This window comes from Tympanuchus pallidicinctus, unplaced genomic scaffold (genome assembly GCF_026119805.1).
Source record: "Tympanuchus pallidicinctus isolate F22 unplaced genomic scaffold, pur_lepc_1.0 scaffold20, whole genome shotgun sequence".
Lineage (NCBI taxonomy): Eukaryota > Metazoa > Chordata > Aves > Galliformes > Phasianidae > Tympanuchus > Tympanuchus pallidicinctus.
Window position 1 is genome coordinate 8,699,087 of NW_026294722.1, and position 13,507 is coordinate 8,712,593.

Here is a 13,507-nt window from a genome sequence, read left to right on the forward strand (position 1 = left end):
CCCCGGCACGCTCCCTCCCCGCTGCCCCGTTATGCCCGTGGTCGCACCCACACAAAACCCAGCACTCAGATAAGGATCTCGGGGGGATTTATTGGTTTTTTTCAACGGCGGCAGCGCGCGGCTCAACCCGCAGGAAGCGCGGCCGCCGCACCGACACCCATCAGCCGTTCGGCACCCCGCCCCGCGGCCGCCATTTTCCGCCGCCGCCTCCTCGGGACCGACGCACGGCTACGCGCCCGCCTCCCTCCGCGTTGCTATAGCGACCGCAGGCCGGCCGGCGCCCGCCGCCGTTCGCCCAATCGGGAGGCGGCGCCCACCCTCCCCCCGACGCCGGAAGGGGCGTGTCCTCGGCGCCGGAAGCGGGGCCGCAGCTCCGCAGGGTGTGTGTGCGTGCGCCGAGCGGCCGCCGCGCTCCAGTCGCCTCGCCCGTCGGGATCCAGGCTGCGGTGCGCGCCGCCCCCCCCGCCAGGTGAGGGTCTCCGGCCGCCCGCGCCTCGCCCCCCGGCCGGGCCGCAACGCCGCGGTCCCGCCGGAGCCCAGGGAGCGGGCGGGGGAGGCCTGCCGCTCCCGCCCCGCCGCCTGGGGGGCGGAGGAGGCCGCGCCGCTTCGTCCCTCCGTTCTCCCGGCGCCGACGGAGCGAAGCCGCCCTGAGTAACGGTGCGACCCCGTCGCGGAGGCCGCTGCGGAGCCCGCGCGGGGGGCGCCGCCTCCCGGCCGGCTCCCGGCCCGGCCCCACCCGCCTGAGTCACTGCGCTCCCGCTGGGCGAGGCCGCGCACACCTGGCCGAGCCGCGGGCCCGCGCCCTCTGTCGCCGCCCGTGAAGGGCTCGGCCGGGGCGAGGGGAGGAGGCGATCCGCCCCCGGGGCAGGGCCGAGCCCGGCTCGCGGCCCCCTCCTCCCGAGGGCTCCTCCCTTCGCGACCCTCTCCGGGCTCTGGGCCTTCTCGCGGCGCTCGCGAAGCCGGGAGCTGCTCGAGGCAGCCCTGGGGCGGCGCTCGTCCGTGTGAGCCCGCTCGGGTTTAGCAGAGGTGATCGGAGAGACGTCCCCGGTGCTACGGGGGAGGACGTAATATCGATGGTGTTATTTTTAATTCTTAATTATTCGCATTTGGGAGTAGAGATGAGTTTAGGGAGGACTGCAGAGAGACAGAAGGTGACTTCACGCTGTCCCCAACATATAAGAAGGTTGGGTAGTAACCCAGAGCCGACAACTTTAGGCTTTATTTGAGGTATGTATGATCAGATATTAATTGGAATGATAGGAAGTCAGTGAGACACAGTGACTATTAGGGTGTAGGGCAGAAATGTATCTTGTGCAGCCATTGCAGTATAAATCAGTTAGTTAGTTAAATTCCTCGCTAACAGTTAAAATAACTTTTCTTGTGGTAGGAAGAAAAACTGTCTATCATGCAGCATTATAAAAGCTACATTCCTACAAAAGAGTTCATAAGGTTGTGGAGCATTGGTGGCTGTAGGAATACTTGTGTCTTCACATATGCACTGCTGCACGACCTCAGCCAGACACTGTAATGCTTGTATTTAAAAGAGAAGCTTGCTTTTGTTTGACATGCAAACTGGTCTAGAAAACAAAAAGAATGTGAATGCTTTCCTTCACCCTTGATATTAAAAACCTACAAAAATACAGTTTATGTAACACTTGGTTTATTAAATTGGTACCAATGAAGTAGTAGACTCCTTGCACAGATGGGCCTGGTGCAGTTTTCTCAACCTCATTATGTCAGTACTGCATGTTCTGATCTCCGCTATTTTGATGTTGAGTCCTTTTTTTTTTTTTTTTGTAAGCAGGCCTTTGCTGGTATGCAGCTTTTTGTGCTGTATGTGAATAAACCCCGATGAGGAGGAGCTAAGGAAATAACAATTTGAACGATGGGATGAAAAGCCAGTACTGCAGTCTGTCTGGTGTCCTCATAAATCCCAGCAGGGCTAGGCCTTATTTTAGTGTCTTTTATATGGCCCAGCTTTTTGCTCCATGCTGTAGTAGAAATGTTTTTCAGACTGTTATTAACAAAAGTGGTTTCCCTGTGGTGCAAATACATTAGTTTGTCATTAATTTTATGCCTGGGGGGAGATTTTTTGGGATAACTCGCTATTTCCACTTGGGCTCGGGCCAAAAGCTCACTCATTGGAACCACAAGGTGTTACCAGGTAAGTATGTTGTACTTTGGAACCGCGTGCTTGTCTCCACCTGCAGCTGTCCTGTGTGAAGTGCCGTAGGTATGTAGCAGTGCAATGCTTCTCAGCCTCAAGTTCCTCATCAAAAGTCATTAGGGACAGCAAGCTGCAGTCACTAAATTTAAGTTGTCCACACAATATCAGTTTCCATCCGTGGTCTTGTTACTTCTGATAGAAAAAATCCCATGGTTATTTGCAGAGATTGAAAGCCTTGTGTAGCATTTGTCCGAAATGGTGTTGATCAGTTTTAGGGAGAAACAATTACTGGTGGCAGGAAGCGGCCTGAGCAAATTGGGGCACGGCTTTCTGGAATGTTAATGTTATCTTAACGTTTGCAGGATGATTAGCACTGAAGGCCGGGATGTATTTCTAACCAGCAGGTACAGAGGAGGTTGGTGTTATGTGCTACACAAGGTCAGCGAGAATATCGCAGCTGTGAAACCAGTTTCTTTTTCCTTCCTTAAGCAGGCGGTATATTTTACTGAAGTTTTGTAGCCCAGCTGAGGGTACTGTAGAAGAATTCAGTGTTCTGATCGTAGCAGACGTCCATTTTCTGATCAGTTGTTTAACAATAGATGGTTGCCTTGGAGGGAACTGAAATAGAGAGACAAAAATAATGAAGTGAAATGCCTGAGATAAAGCAAAGAAGGTTCCTCACACTCCATTTAAAGGGAGCCAATTCCTTTCCTGCAGAAAATACTGACTGAGTGATGCCTGCTTGCGGGTGACTGCCATCAGTGTCACACAGGTTCTGCCAGCATTGTAGCTCCAGTGTCAGCATGTGTGCCCTGAATTATGGCTTTGCCATTTGTTTTAGAAATAACTCAAAAGCTGTTAGTCTCAATAATTGCAGAAATGGAATGTCAAATGTGGGTATAGAATGGAACGTACCTCACAGGCGTGTTTAATGTTGTAATTAATTGCCTGTCCACAAACCTGTAAGGTATGTTCACATGTTGGTAGCTGAACCACAAGAGCTATACCACATTTCTGCTTTTCCTGTTATAATTTGAATGGATCTCCACAGTTTGTGACCAAGAAATGATTGTGTCACATTTCACTGAATCTGATTTTACACTCATTTCTCACAGTGAAACGTCTGTTAAATTGCATCTCTACTTCACTCATTAGTGATGGGTTTGTCAAACCAGTAGTTACACTAGTTTTATAATGAGGTGGAAGTGTTTATTTGACAGCCTCTGATAGTTGCTATGAGGAGAAAAACAATACACAGCAATCGATGACTTAATTAGCATCAGAAGAACAGGCAGAGTTCAGGCCAGGATCAGCTTATTACTGTTGTCTTGTCAGTTCAATATGTTACATAAGCCAGATTTTTTTTTTCAGTGTCATTTTTCATCTAGTTCCTCGACTTTAATCTCAGTTACTTCTGATCTGTTTTGGCTTTGTCCTAAAACAGTTCCTTGAGCCTGGAAGCAGCGAAGGCCACAAGCAGATGCTGTAACTGCTGAGCAGCAAGATGCAGTCCTCGAGCACTTGCAGTCTTCTGAAGAACGCTGCCTACATGGTTTGCTCTTCAGCTGTTAGTGACATGTAAACCTCCAGTGTTGTGCATCACTCTTCTCCTAAAAGCTCTGGGTGTACTGACTTCAGGTGCTGTGTGGGCACGCCTTCCCCTCCTTACTGCCTCTTGCACTGAAAGCAGCCCAGCATTATAAACCTCCTGACCTCTACCTGAGGTATTTTGTAATTGTAGCAGCTCTCACCTACGCAGATGTCAAACTTGTTTTGTGGGAGGGAAGTAAGCAGTTGTAATTTCTCCAGTCAGTACGTGCCATCCCGTGCAGGTTGGAAGAGCTTAGGCTGTGTGAGGGAGAGATGGTTTTTGTCTTACTTCGAGTGCGGGGAATCAGAGTGCTTTGAGTTGCTGGCTGCTTGTACTGATGGCTGCAGCTGCTGGCTAGTAGTGGCATTCCTTACTGTAAGTGGTGTCCAGCCACTTCTTCCTGAGGGCTGCTAAGTTGTCGTTAACAGATTCTTAAGAAGGCAATCTTAAGAATTTTCATTGTATTTACAAATCTGAGAATCTTCCGCTTAGAACAGGCAACTTTTGCAACTCCTCCATGGCTGTGATCTGCACGTCTTCCCTCCTTTTTCCATCTTCCCTCTTTCCCTTTTGCCGACATGGCATGGCTTCATTAGCACCAGAGTAGATCATTCCTGTTGGCCTCCTGTTTGTCACCTCTGTGTGTCTGGCTCCTAGCTGCAGGTAACCTTTGTTAGCTGGCTTCTGTTTGTGGCCTAGGACTACTTTTTAGCTCTAGGCTTTGCTTGTTTCCGACTGTGGCACACTGATCCGTTGTTAGTGTGGCTTCCATCTCCTTTATGGGAGAGACTAGTTATAAGTGATACTTGCCTCTTTGCCTTTTCAAACATCACTCCTTTCCTTGTATCTTTTTTTCCTTCTGGCAAACACCTCCCTCTTTTGGAGCTCAAGCCAGCATAGCTCTACAAAGCTCTTCAGGCTTCTAGCAAGGTAAGCAATGGAGAATAAACTGGTGTTCTTTACACAGCACCTTGTGACTGAAGTAATGGTAGGCTTATTGGTGGGTTACAGACATCTTGGTGTGGGCAACGATTTTCTTGCTGCATTTAAGCTCTGTTAACTCCATTTTATGGAATAGTACTTTGTAGTTTCATAGCAAACACGCTAAGAGTACAGATATTAAGATAAATTGGCACTTCAAACCCCTGTATAATGAATTCTTAATTTAAGCCAGAGAAGTTCTGAGGAGCTCCATCTTCAGTAATGAGTTTGAGTTGCATTTAAGATGTGCATGAATTTATGCTACTGAAGAAGGTTATTTGAGAAGCAGCGTTGTAATGCTCTGTGCTGGTGCTTTGGCTGTATAGCTGATGTGTTACAGTGGTTTCTGGAGCTCTCTTATCCACTAGCACTTTGTCCTTGCAGTTCCCTCTGGTTTCCTTAGCATGTCCTTACACGAACCCATTGGCTGCCACAAACTGACTTGCATCCAAAGATAAATATGTCAGCTAGCTTGATAAAACAAACTCTTCAGCATTTCCAAACTAAACTGTATTGTGTTTGTAAACAGAATTCTGGACCAATGACTTGTGTGCATGTCAGACCACTATTGGCAGAATGCAGGTCAGAGATCATACTGGCCTTTCAGTGGCAAAATGTGAACTGCTGGTGTTGCTTGCCTCAGGGCTTCGGCATGCAGGCTTTTTCTAATGCATAATTGTGTTCCCTGAAAGGAAGGGAAGATGATGGCAGTAAAACTCCTCCTAGGAGCTGTGCAGACTGAGGAAGCTGGAAGTGTTTTGTTTAGATGTCCTGTTATTCAAAGTTGGCTCTTGTGACATAAAAAGCATTCTGCAAGTGTGCTGTGTTCATGGGTTAAGAAATGGCATTACTTGCCACGTGAAGCAATAATCAAACACAGTGCTGAGTTAAGGGAATGGTTTTGGGAGTTACAGCAGTTGTAAATGCAATAGATCCTCTCCGTGGTAAACACTGCTGATTTCCTCACTATATATGTGTATATATGCACCAGTGCATCGTCAGTCCTGTAAGTAGGGCTGCAGTCTCTTGCCTAATTAATAGAAGCCTGTGAAAGCCAATTAGGAATTTATTGTTCTCATTCATTTTTTCCTGTTCCTTTAGAGTTGTTTGTAAGCTGTTTCGGTCTCAGACTGAAAATTTCTGGTTGCAGACATCTTGGCCTAGACATTGAGAGCCCTGATTGACTTGAAGGAGCAAGAAAGGAATCTTACTGCTCAGTGCTAACAAAAATGACCATTCTGGGCCTGTCAGGAAGTGCAGATTTAAGAGTGTGGGTAAATGTTACTGATAGATCTGAACACCTGGGAGTTTGTGAGGCATTGAAGTCCTCCGCATGGAGACTCATCTTGTTTTCCTTCAAACTGGGGCCCAGCTGGTGGAATACAACATTAGTGTAATGGCCAAGTGTATGGTGCTGCTGCCTGGTAGGAACAAGCAGCACTCAGTCTGCTTACTGACAAGTTCTTCTCTAGCGTCATTTTGTCTTTGCTGAAGCTCTTCAGGACACAGAGGTTGAGTGATGTGTTTTTCTTGGTGCAGTTTAGCTGCAGCCACCAGAGATGACAAACAAGTTGTTTCCATACGAGCAATTGGTTTTGCAGCAGTGACTGTCATGCAGCCACATCCCATTCATTTCTGTGAATGTCAGTTTACTTAAGGATCTCAGAAGCCTGAATCCTCAGCCACCCTCGGCGTGTGGAATTGCCCATTTTAGAGGTGTATCTGTCTGTCTAGAAAGAATACATTTCTGGAAGAGCAGTATATTTTCTGTGGTTGCTGTCAGCTGTCTGTAGTGGTGTGGTACATTCCCACAGAAACATCTGCAGTGAGCAGAAGATACAGGTGCCAGGAGAAGCTGTCCTGGTGCTCTGTGCTCCGAAACAGCTGCTGATGAAGACCAATGCACAACCAATACAAAGGAAGGCTCTGCATTGGAGCATGAGGTGTGCCCCAGGCTGAGCTGTGGCCAGTATGGGAAAGAGGAGAGACTTGTGCAGAGAACATACTGATGTGCCGACCTTTGTGCTCATTTCATTCCTCACTGAAGGTTGGGGAATAATGGTTACGTGCTTTCGGGGTTGTAATTACACATAATTCCTTCATGTAAATTGTTATTTCTCATTTTTTTTAACAAAAAAAACAAAAACATGTCAACTGGAGTGGGTAATCTTGCCAGCTTTTAGTGACTGTGAGTTGTCCTTCACCCATCAGCATTAACTTTTGCTATATAGATGACCTAAAAGTATTTTTCTGTTTTTATTCCCCGTGGATTGCAGGATAGCCATGGATAAGAGTGAGTTGGTACAGAAAGCCAAACTGGCTGAGCAGGCCGAGCGTTACGATGACATGGCTGCTGCTATGAAGGCTGTCACTGAGCAAGGACATGAACTGTCCAATGAAGAAAGGAATCTCCTCTCAGTTGCCTACAAGAATGTGGTCGGTGCCCGCCGCTCATCTTGGCGTGTGATTTCCAGCATTGAACAGAAAACAGAGAGGAATGAGAAAAAACAGCAGATGGGAAGAGAATATCGTGAGAAAATTGAGGCTGAATTGCAAGATATCTGCAATGATGTTCTGGTAATAATCCAACAGCAAAAATAACAGTAGCTAGTACTGCAGTATTCTTCAGAGAGCCTTAAGGAATCTTATTAGGGTGTAGATACTGCATCGCCATAGCAGGGAAACGGTTCTGCTTAACCACAGGTTTAAGTCCAGTTGTAGCTCCTGAATAATCTAGTTTGTTTCTTAAGGAATTTTTTGGATTCTTACACGTTTTAAAAATAGCATTTTGTTTAAATAGAAATGAACAAGGCAGTGTTGAAGACTGCCTGACTGCTGGCCAGTGCTCAGCACGAACATGAGTTTAGCAATAGTGTAAATCCTGCTAAAAAGCTTGCTGTTTGCTGAAATTGTTTTGGTAATGAATGCTGACTTCCTGAGGATTATTCAGTACCTTTTAGGGGATGGAGAGGGTTTGCACTTCCTCAAAGTTAGTTCTGGTGTTTCTTTCTCTTAAATGAGAGGGGTCCTTTATATTGCTGTTCGTTTTGCTACAGATCTGCCCTCAGGAGCAGATGATGTCAGTACTCCCAGTCTTTCCACCTCTTTCTGAAGTGGATGTGCTGTCTGTGTCACTGTTCAGGCTTTCAGCTGGAGCTGCAGATAGAATCAGTTTGTTGCAGATTCACTGATGTGAACAGAGTTGAAGCTTGTGGTGGGAAAAGTGACTGCATTTGTGCTAATGGCAAACTGCTGCTCTTCCTTAGCTTGCTTGTGGGTGTAGGTTTGCTCCAGTGTATTTCTAGGAAAATACTTGCAGTACTAAGCTCTGATAGCCATTAGGTTCTGCAGGAGTGATTCGCAGTAGCTTCAACAGAGCAGATTTGCGGAGGCTGAGGATCCAAGGGGTTTCTTTTCTCCTTTCTGAGTTTAGGGAACATCGCAGTGACTGACACACGAATGCCCATGTTGATGTTCTAGCAGTTTGTGCGTACCCTTGTGATGGAGGCTCTGTTTCAGACATTATTTTTATGACTTGGGAAAAAAACCAAGTTTCCTTTCTCAGGAACTCCTGGATAAATACCTGATTGTCAATGCCACGCAGCCGGAGAGCAAGGTCTTCTATTTGAAAATGAAAGGCGATTACTACAGATACCTGTCAGAGGTGGCGTCTGGGGACAATAAGCAAAGTAGGTAGAGATGAAAGCTCTCATCCTCCTGGGCTCTGGGCAGAATAAAGTGTAGGGAACGCTTCTCATTTTCTCCTCTTTCTTTCTTTTCTGCTGGTGCTTTGTGGTTTTGAAGATGAGTGCAGTGCAGGTTGCTTCTAGAGAAGCAAGTTTCTGTGAAATTAATAGAAGTGATTAACCAGCATTCATCACATCAGTCAGATTCTGCTTGCAACCCCCAAACTCTACGATTTTTAAGTTTATTTGGTAGTATGAAATTGTTTGTCTGGTGCTTGGAGAAGGAGAGTTTTTTGTTTTTTTTTTTTCCCCATGAAAAATGCTTTGTTGCTATCATTTTTTGTTCCAACTATGCTTTTATCTCACAATTCTTCTATGTTTTCAAGCTTTCTGCTTGCAGAGGTGTGGGATGTTGGTTTACTGAGTCTTAAGCCAGATAATCTTGCAAAGTGTTGAAGCAACACTGAATTATGCCCGAATTCTTGGTGGGTGTTTGGTCTGATCCACAACTGTAAGCTTAGTTTGCCATCATTCTTGAATGTATCATTACCCATTAGGCAGGGAAGGACTGTTTGCCTTCTTCTGAAAGGCCTTACTGAGGTTCTGAGTACATGACCTGCCTGTGGAAAGTTTCCCTCTCAGGAGAGTTTAAGTGTGTGGTTTAGATAAACTCCTTTCCCCGTACTGTATTGTCTGGATTTATTGGAATTTAAATGCTATAGCCCAAACCTTTATCTGAACAAATATTTCGGCCTTAGTAGTTGAGCCAGAGGCTGTTCCCTCTGAAATCACTGAAAGAACCTTGAGTGCCTTTGTGGTTTTATAAATCCCTAGTGGCATAAATAGTCTGGACTAAGAATGCAAGTACCACAAAGTTCAGTGATGTACTGTGCCTTAATATGCTTGTAATTGCTTCTTGCAGCAACGGTAGCAAACTCTCAGCAAGCTTACCAGGAGGCATTTGAAATTAGCAAGAAAGAGATGCAGCCAACGCACCCCATTCGACTTGGGTTGGCTCTCAATTTCTCTGTCTTCTATTATGAGATACTCAATTCTCCTGAAAAAGCCTGTAATCTGGCCAAGACGGTAAGCAGACTCTGTTCCCAATTTGTGTGTGGGCTAAGGAGATAATTACATGGTTACAGTAGCACCTTGTAGGGGATTATGCTTTCTCAGATGAAATTCCTTAATTATATTGTCATCTTTAAGCTATAGTCATCTTGATATGTTTTCAGGTAAGTTAACTTAGCTGGGCTAGCTCAGCCTTCAGTACAGCTGATTTGCTGGTGCAGTTGATCCAGTGATAGGGAGACCAAGTGATTCTTATGTTCACTTAATTACCTGAAAATGTCCTTGTGTCAAGTTAGAAAACAGCTTAAAGTGAAATTGATTTAAATTTGAACACATAGCTGATATGTGGAGCGTTGTCTTCTATAGGCGTAGCTCTAAGTGTTGCTTTGTTTGCATGCTCACCTCTCTCCAGAGACCAAAAGGAGCTCCTGTGATGGTTTGTGCCAAACAAATAAGTTGTTGCTGTCCAGTTTAGGCTTTAATCCTATTTTAGAGAGAAGACTGAAGTGGAACATTTTTTACATCTGTGAATGATAACTGGTAGTGACTTGAGTAATATGACATCAGCTGAATCTTTGTGTTCTTGATACACATTTGAACAATATTTTGTAACAGATACCAAAGTTTTTCTGTGCAAAATGCTGCTGCTATTCCTGATTATTTTTTTTTTGTTAATATTCTTACGTCTGTTTGAAACCTGATTGAGGAGAAAGGGCACTCTAATTGTGGCTCTCAGCTCTGACCTGCAGTGTGCATTTTCGTGTGTAACAGGTGGATGGGCAGCATGGCTTTCAATCTTAAACATTCTTGGTGTGCTGTACTGCTTTGAAAAGAAATCTGGCACAAAGAATCCTACTCTACCCTCAAAAAAAACCACCCAACCTTGACTTTCATTTTATTTCCTACTTATTTGTGTGTATTATGTATCAACTGAGCAGTACCTTTCTCTCCTACTGTCACTTTAAACCACAGAGGCCTTTGCCTTTCCTTTAATTAAAGTATTGCTATTAAAAGTATTGCTATTTTCTCTTAGACCTCACTTTCAGCTATGTGAGTCATTGTTCAATATAGCAGTGTGTGCTTGCCTCTTCAGTACTTGGTGTTGGCCTTAATCTGGCCCCTCGTGGAGACTTCTCTTTTCCCACTGGTTGTTTAGCAATCTGGTGCTTACTCTGCTTTCCTTTTCTTGGTAGAAAAGAAAAATATGGAAGCTTTGTTACAATGTGTGTGATTTGTGTAGGCAGAAATGAGTTCAGAGAGCAGAGTGAAAGTGCTTTTTTTTCTTGCCTGTTTCAGGCATTTGATGAAGCAATAGCAGAGCTGGACACGCTGAATGAAGAGTCGTACAAAGACAGCACTCTCATCATGCAGCTGCTTAGAGACAACCTCACTGTAAGTAGCACAGGGCAAACGCTGCGCTCTGCGCTGCTGCTGCTCACGGCAGCTGGACTCTAAGTGGGACACAGCAGAAGACTCGTGTAGTTCTGTGCCTCTGAAAACACTTGTTGTGAAGCATTAAGTCAGTGTCCTAACTGCACTGCTGCTTGTAACAGACCAGTCAGAGTCCACTTGTTACCCACTGCAACAAAGGGCCTTTCTGTAATACAGCGCAGTGTGCCTGCTCACAACAGCCAGACTGCCCTTGTTTGGCTTGAAAACAGTTTGCTTTTGACTTGTAACCCTCTACTCATTTTCTAGTTTGTCCTTTATCTTTACTATTCAATTCAGCTCTCAGTGACTCTTAGCTGAGAGAAGTGCACAGCTGCTAATTATGCTGTCTTCCCTTTACTTGGTTGTAATTAACTGTAATTAACCGTCTGCTTTCAGCATGAACATGTATTTCTGTTTGCTTACAGCTATGGACGTCGGAAAACCAGGGAGATGAAGGTGATGCTGGGGAGGGAGAGAACTAATGGCTGTCACGCTTCACTATATGTTCAATGTCACCCTGTATCCTACACATATATCCCTTTGTGCGACAAGCAAAAAGAATAGTACATCGACTTTCACAACCTCAACGTAGCAAAAACTGTCTGTGGGGTAAAAAACGGGGGGTTGGTGTTCTGTGTACTGAAAATGGAGGTCGGTTATTGTAATGGCATCCCGAATTTTCCTACTATGAACATTTACAGTCACGATTACCGTGTTTATACTTTTAACTGAACACTGTGATTATGGGTTTTGTGATTGCAATTGACTTTGCAAAACTCTCATTGGTAGAAAAATAGGCATCAGTTGTGTAACAGCGGAAAGTCAAATTTGGCAGCGAAATAGTCGAAGTACAATTCTGTTGTAAAGTTGTACAGAAAGTTATAGAGATTCTATTGTGACACTGGGGCATGGAAGGAAAACAATCCGATGTATGGCATTCCAGTTAGTAACACACTGCTATGAGTTCGTTCAAGGCACACTCTGTAGACATTTTTAACCGAGTCTGAGGCACCGCTTTCAGTCAAAAGCTCACTTTGTCAATCCTATCTTTCTGAGGACCAGGTTTGTGTTGAGGAGGAGAGTAATGGGGGAGCTAGCAGCTTGATTTCCAAACTCTTTACACTGACAAATAACTGGGATTTGACTTCTAAAAGTGGTTTTGTGCTCATACAACATGCATGACTAAGCCCCTTCCCACAGCAATAACTTAATTATATCTTCGATATTCTTCAGTAGTGAGAATTCTTGGTTCACTATCATGGACTTGCAATAGCAGAAGATTCAATTTTTTGAATGGCCTTATTAGTTTGGATGATACCATGAAGTGATCTGCCACTTTTGCATTACTATACTCTTGGGTGAATCAAAAACTCCATGGTATTCCCGTTCTGAATTTATCTCAAAAGCCTTTTAATTACTCCACGGAGCCTTCTTTAAGTTTGCTTTATGGAACACTTTCACTCATCCCACTCTGTTCATCCTTGACCCTTTCACCTGTTGAAACTCCATCGAAGCAATTTTAGACTCCACACACACACACATCATCCTTTGTTTGATTGTGGCTGGTGTCGATATGGCAGGTGAGACCTGAGGACAGGTTTCTGCCTCGGATGCTTGAGAGCTGCCAGTGCTGTTGGAGTCTTCAGCTCATCTGCCTTTTTTCCTTTATTTTCTTTTTTTGTAATTCCAAGATCTGGCTCAAATATTCAGGATTTCCCATCTATTGTACTGGAATGCAGACCTTACCCATCTGTAAGCTTGTAATATTTGAGCTCCCCATGTCCTCACCCATTATGTTTCAAACATGTCCCATTGAATAAAACCTAGTAAGAGTTGTGTGAATAATGCAGTGGAAAAGATGAGGATCGGTCACCTCTCAGCCTCGCGGCATCATCCCCTGCCTTCACATTCCACTTAGGGATAGGCTCCATCTGTTCGTCTGTCCATCTGTCTGCTCAAGAGAACTTCATGCACTGATTTTAAAACTCCCCTCTACTAGCTGAACAAATTGTGCAGTTAATACTTGGCGCTTGATAAATGCAGTAGTGAATGTGGAACCGAGCCTGTCTGTATATCTGGTAGCTCTTCTCGCTTTGTTTTTACTGACCAGTATTCTGCCTAAAGTTTGCTTCTGTGACGGTTATATTGCCTAGCACACATGTGGTTGTGAGAATAGTATAGCAAAAAGAAAAACCTGGTTATTGATGTACTAGATTTGTGTATGTCTTTTAAACAGTTCTAGTTTCACCTTACACGAAATAATCAGGAAAGTGTAAAAGAATTCAAAAGTGAATAATAAAAAATTTTATCAGTTGTTTGTGCCTGTTGTGTCTGCCATCCTCTTGTGGCAGCTGAATCACCACTTTCCATTACCTGCTCAGATCTTGGGTTGTGTGAGTCAACTGGTGCTTTCCCAAAGGCCCTAATGCTTCACCCAACTGCATTCAACTCTTTGAAAGGGCAGATAATAGCAGGACAAGGGGAAATGGTTTTAAGTTGAAGGAGGGAAGCTTTAGGTTGGGTGTCAGAGGGTGGTGAGGTGCTGGAACAGCTGCCCAGAAGGGCTGTGTACACCCCATC

General features: G+C 45.0%; 1 protein-coding gene across 1 annotated transcript; it reads left to right on the plus strand.

The window, feature by feature from the left end:
• Positions 1-340: 340 nt before the first annotated feature.
• YWHAB (tyrosine 3-monooxygenase/tryptophan 5-monooxygenase activation protein beta) lies at positions 341-13,241 on the plus strand. The gene is made up of 6 exons (XM_052683757.1): positions 341-469; positions 7,016-7,316; positions 8,305-8,428; positions 9,348-9,511; positions 10,793-10,888; positions 11,353-13,241. The coding sequence occupies exons 2-6, from the start codon at positions 7,023-7,025 to the stop codon at positions 11,407-11,409; spliced, it is 735 nt and encodes a 244-aa protein (XP_052539717.1). The 5' UTR covers positions 341-469; positions 7,016-7,022; the 3' UTR covers positions 11,410-13,241.
• Positions 13,242-13,507: the final 266 nt, after the last annotated feature.

Excerpts from the sequence above, each read along its gene's own strand:
- YWHAB (XM_052683757.1), top strand. The coding sequence starts at position 7,023 with ATGGATAAGAGTGAGTTGGTACAGAAAGCCAAACTGGCTGAGCAGGCC. Across the intron at positions 7,317-8,304 it reads ATATCTGCAATGATGTTCTG|GAACTCCTGGATAAATACCT; the intron begins GTAATAATCCAA and ends TTCCTTTCTCAG. Across the intron at positions 10,889-11,352 it reads TGCTTAGAGACAACCTCACT|CTATGGACGTCGGAAAACCA; the intron begins GTAAGTAGCACA and ends GTTTGCTTACAG.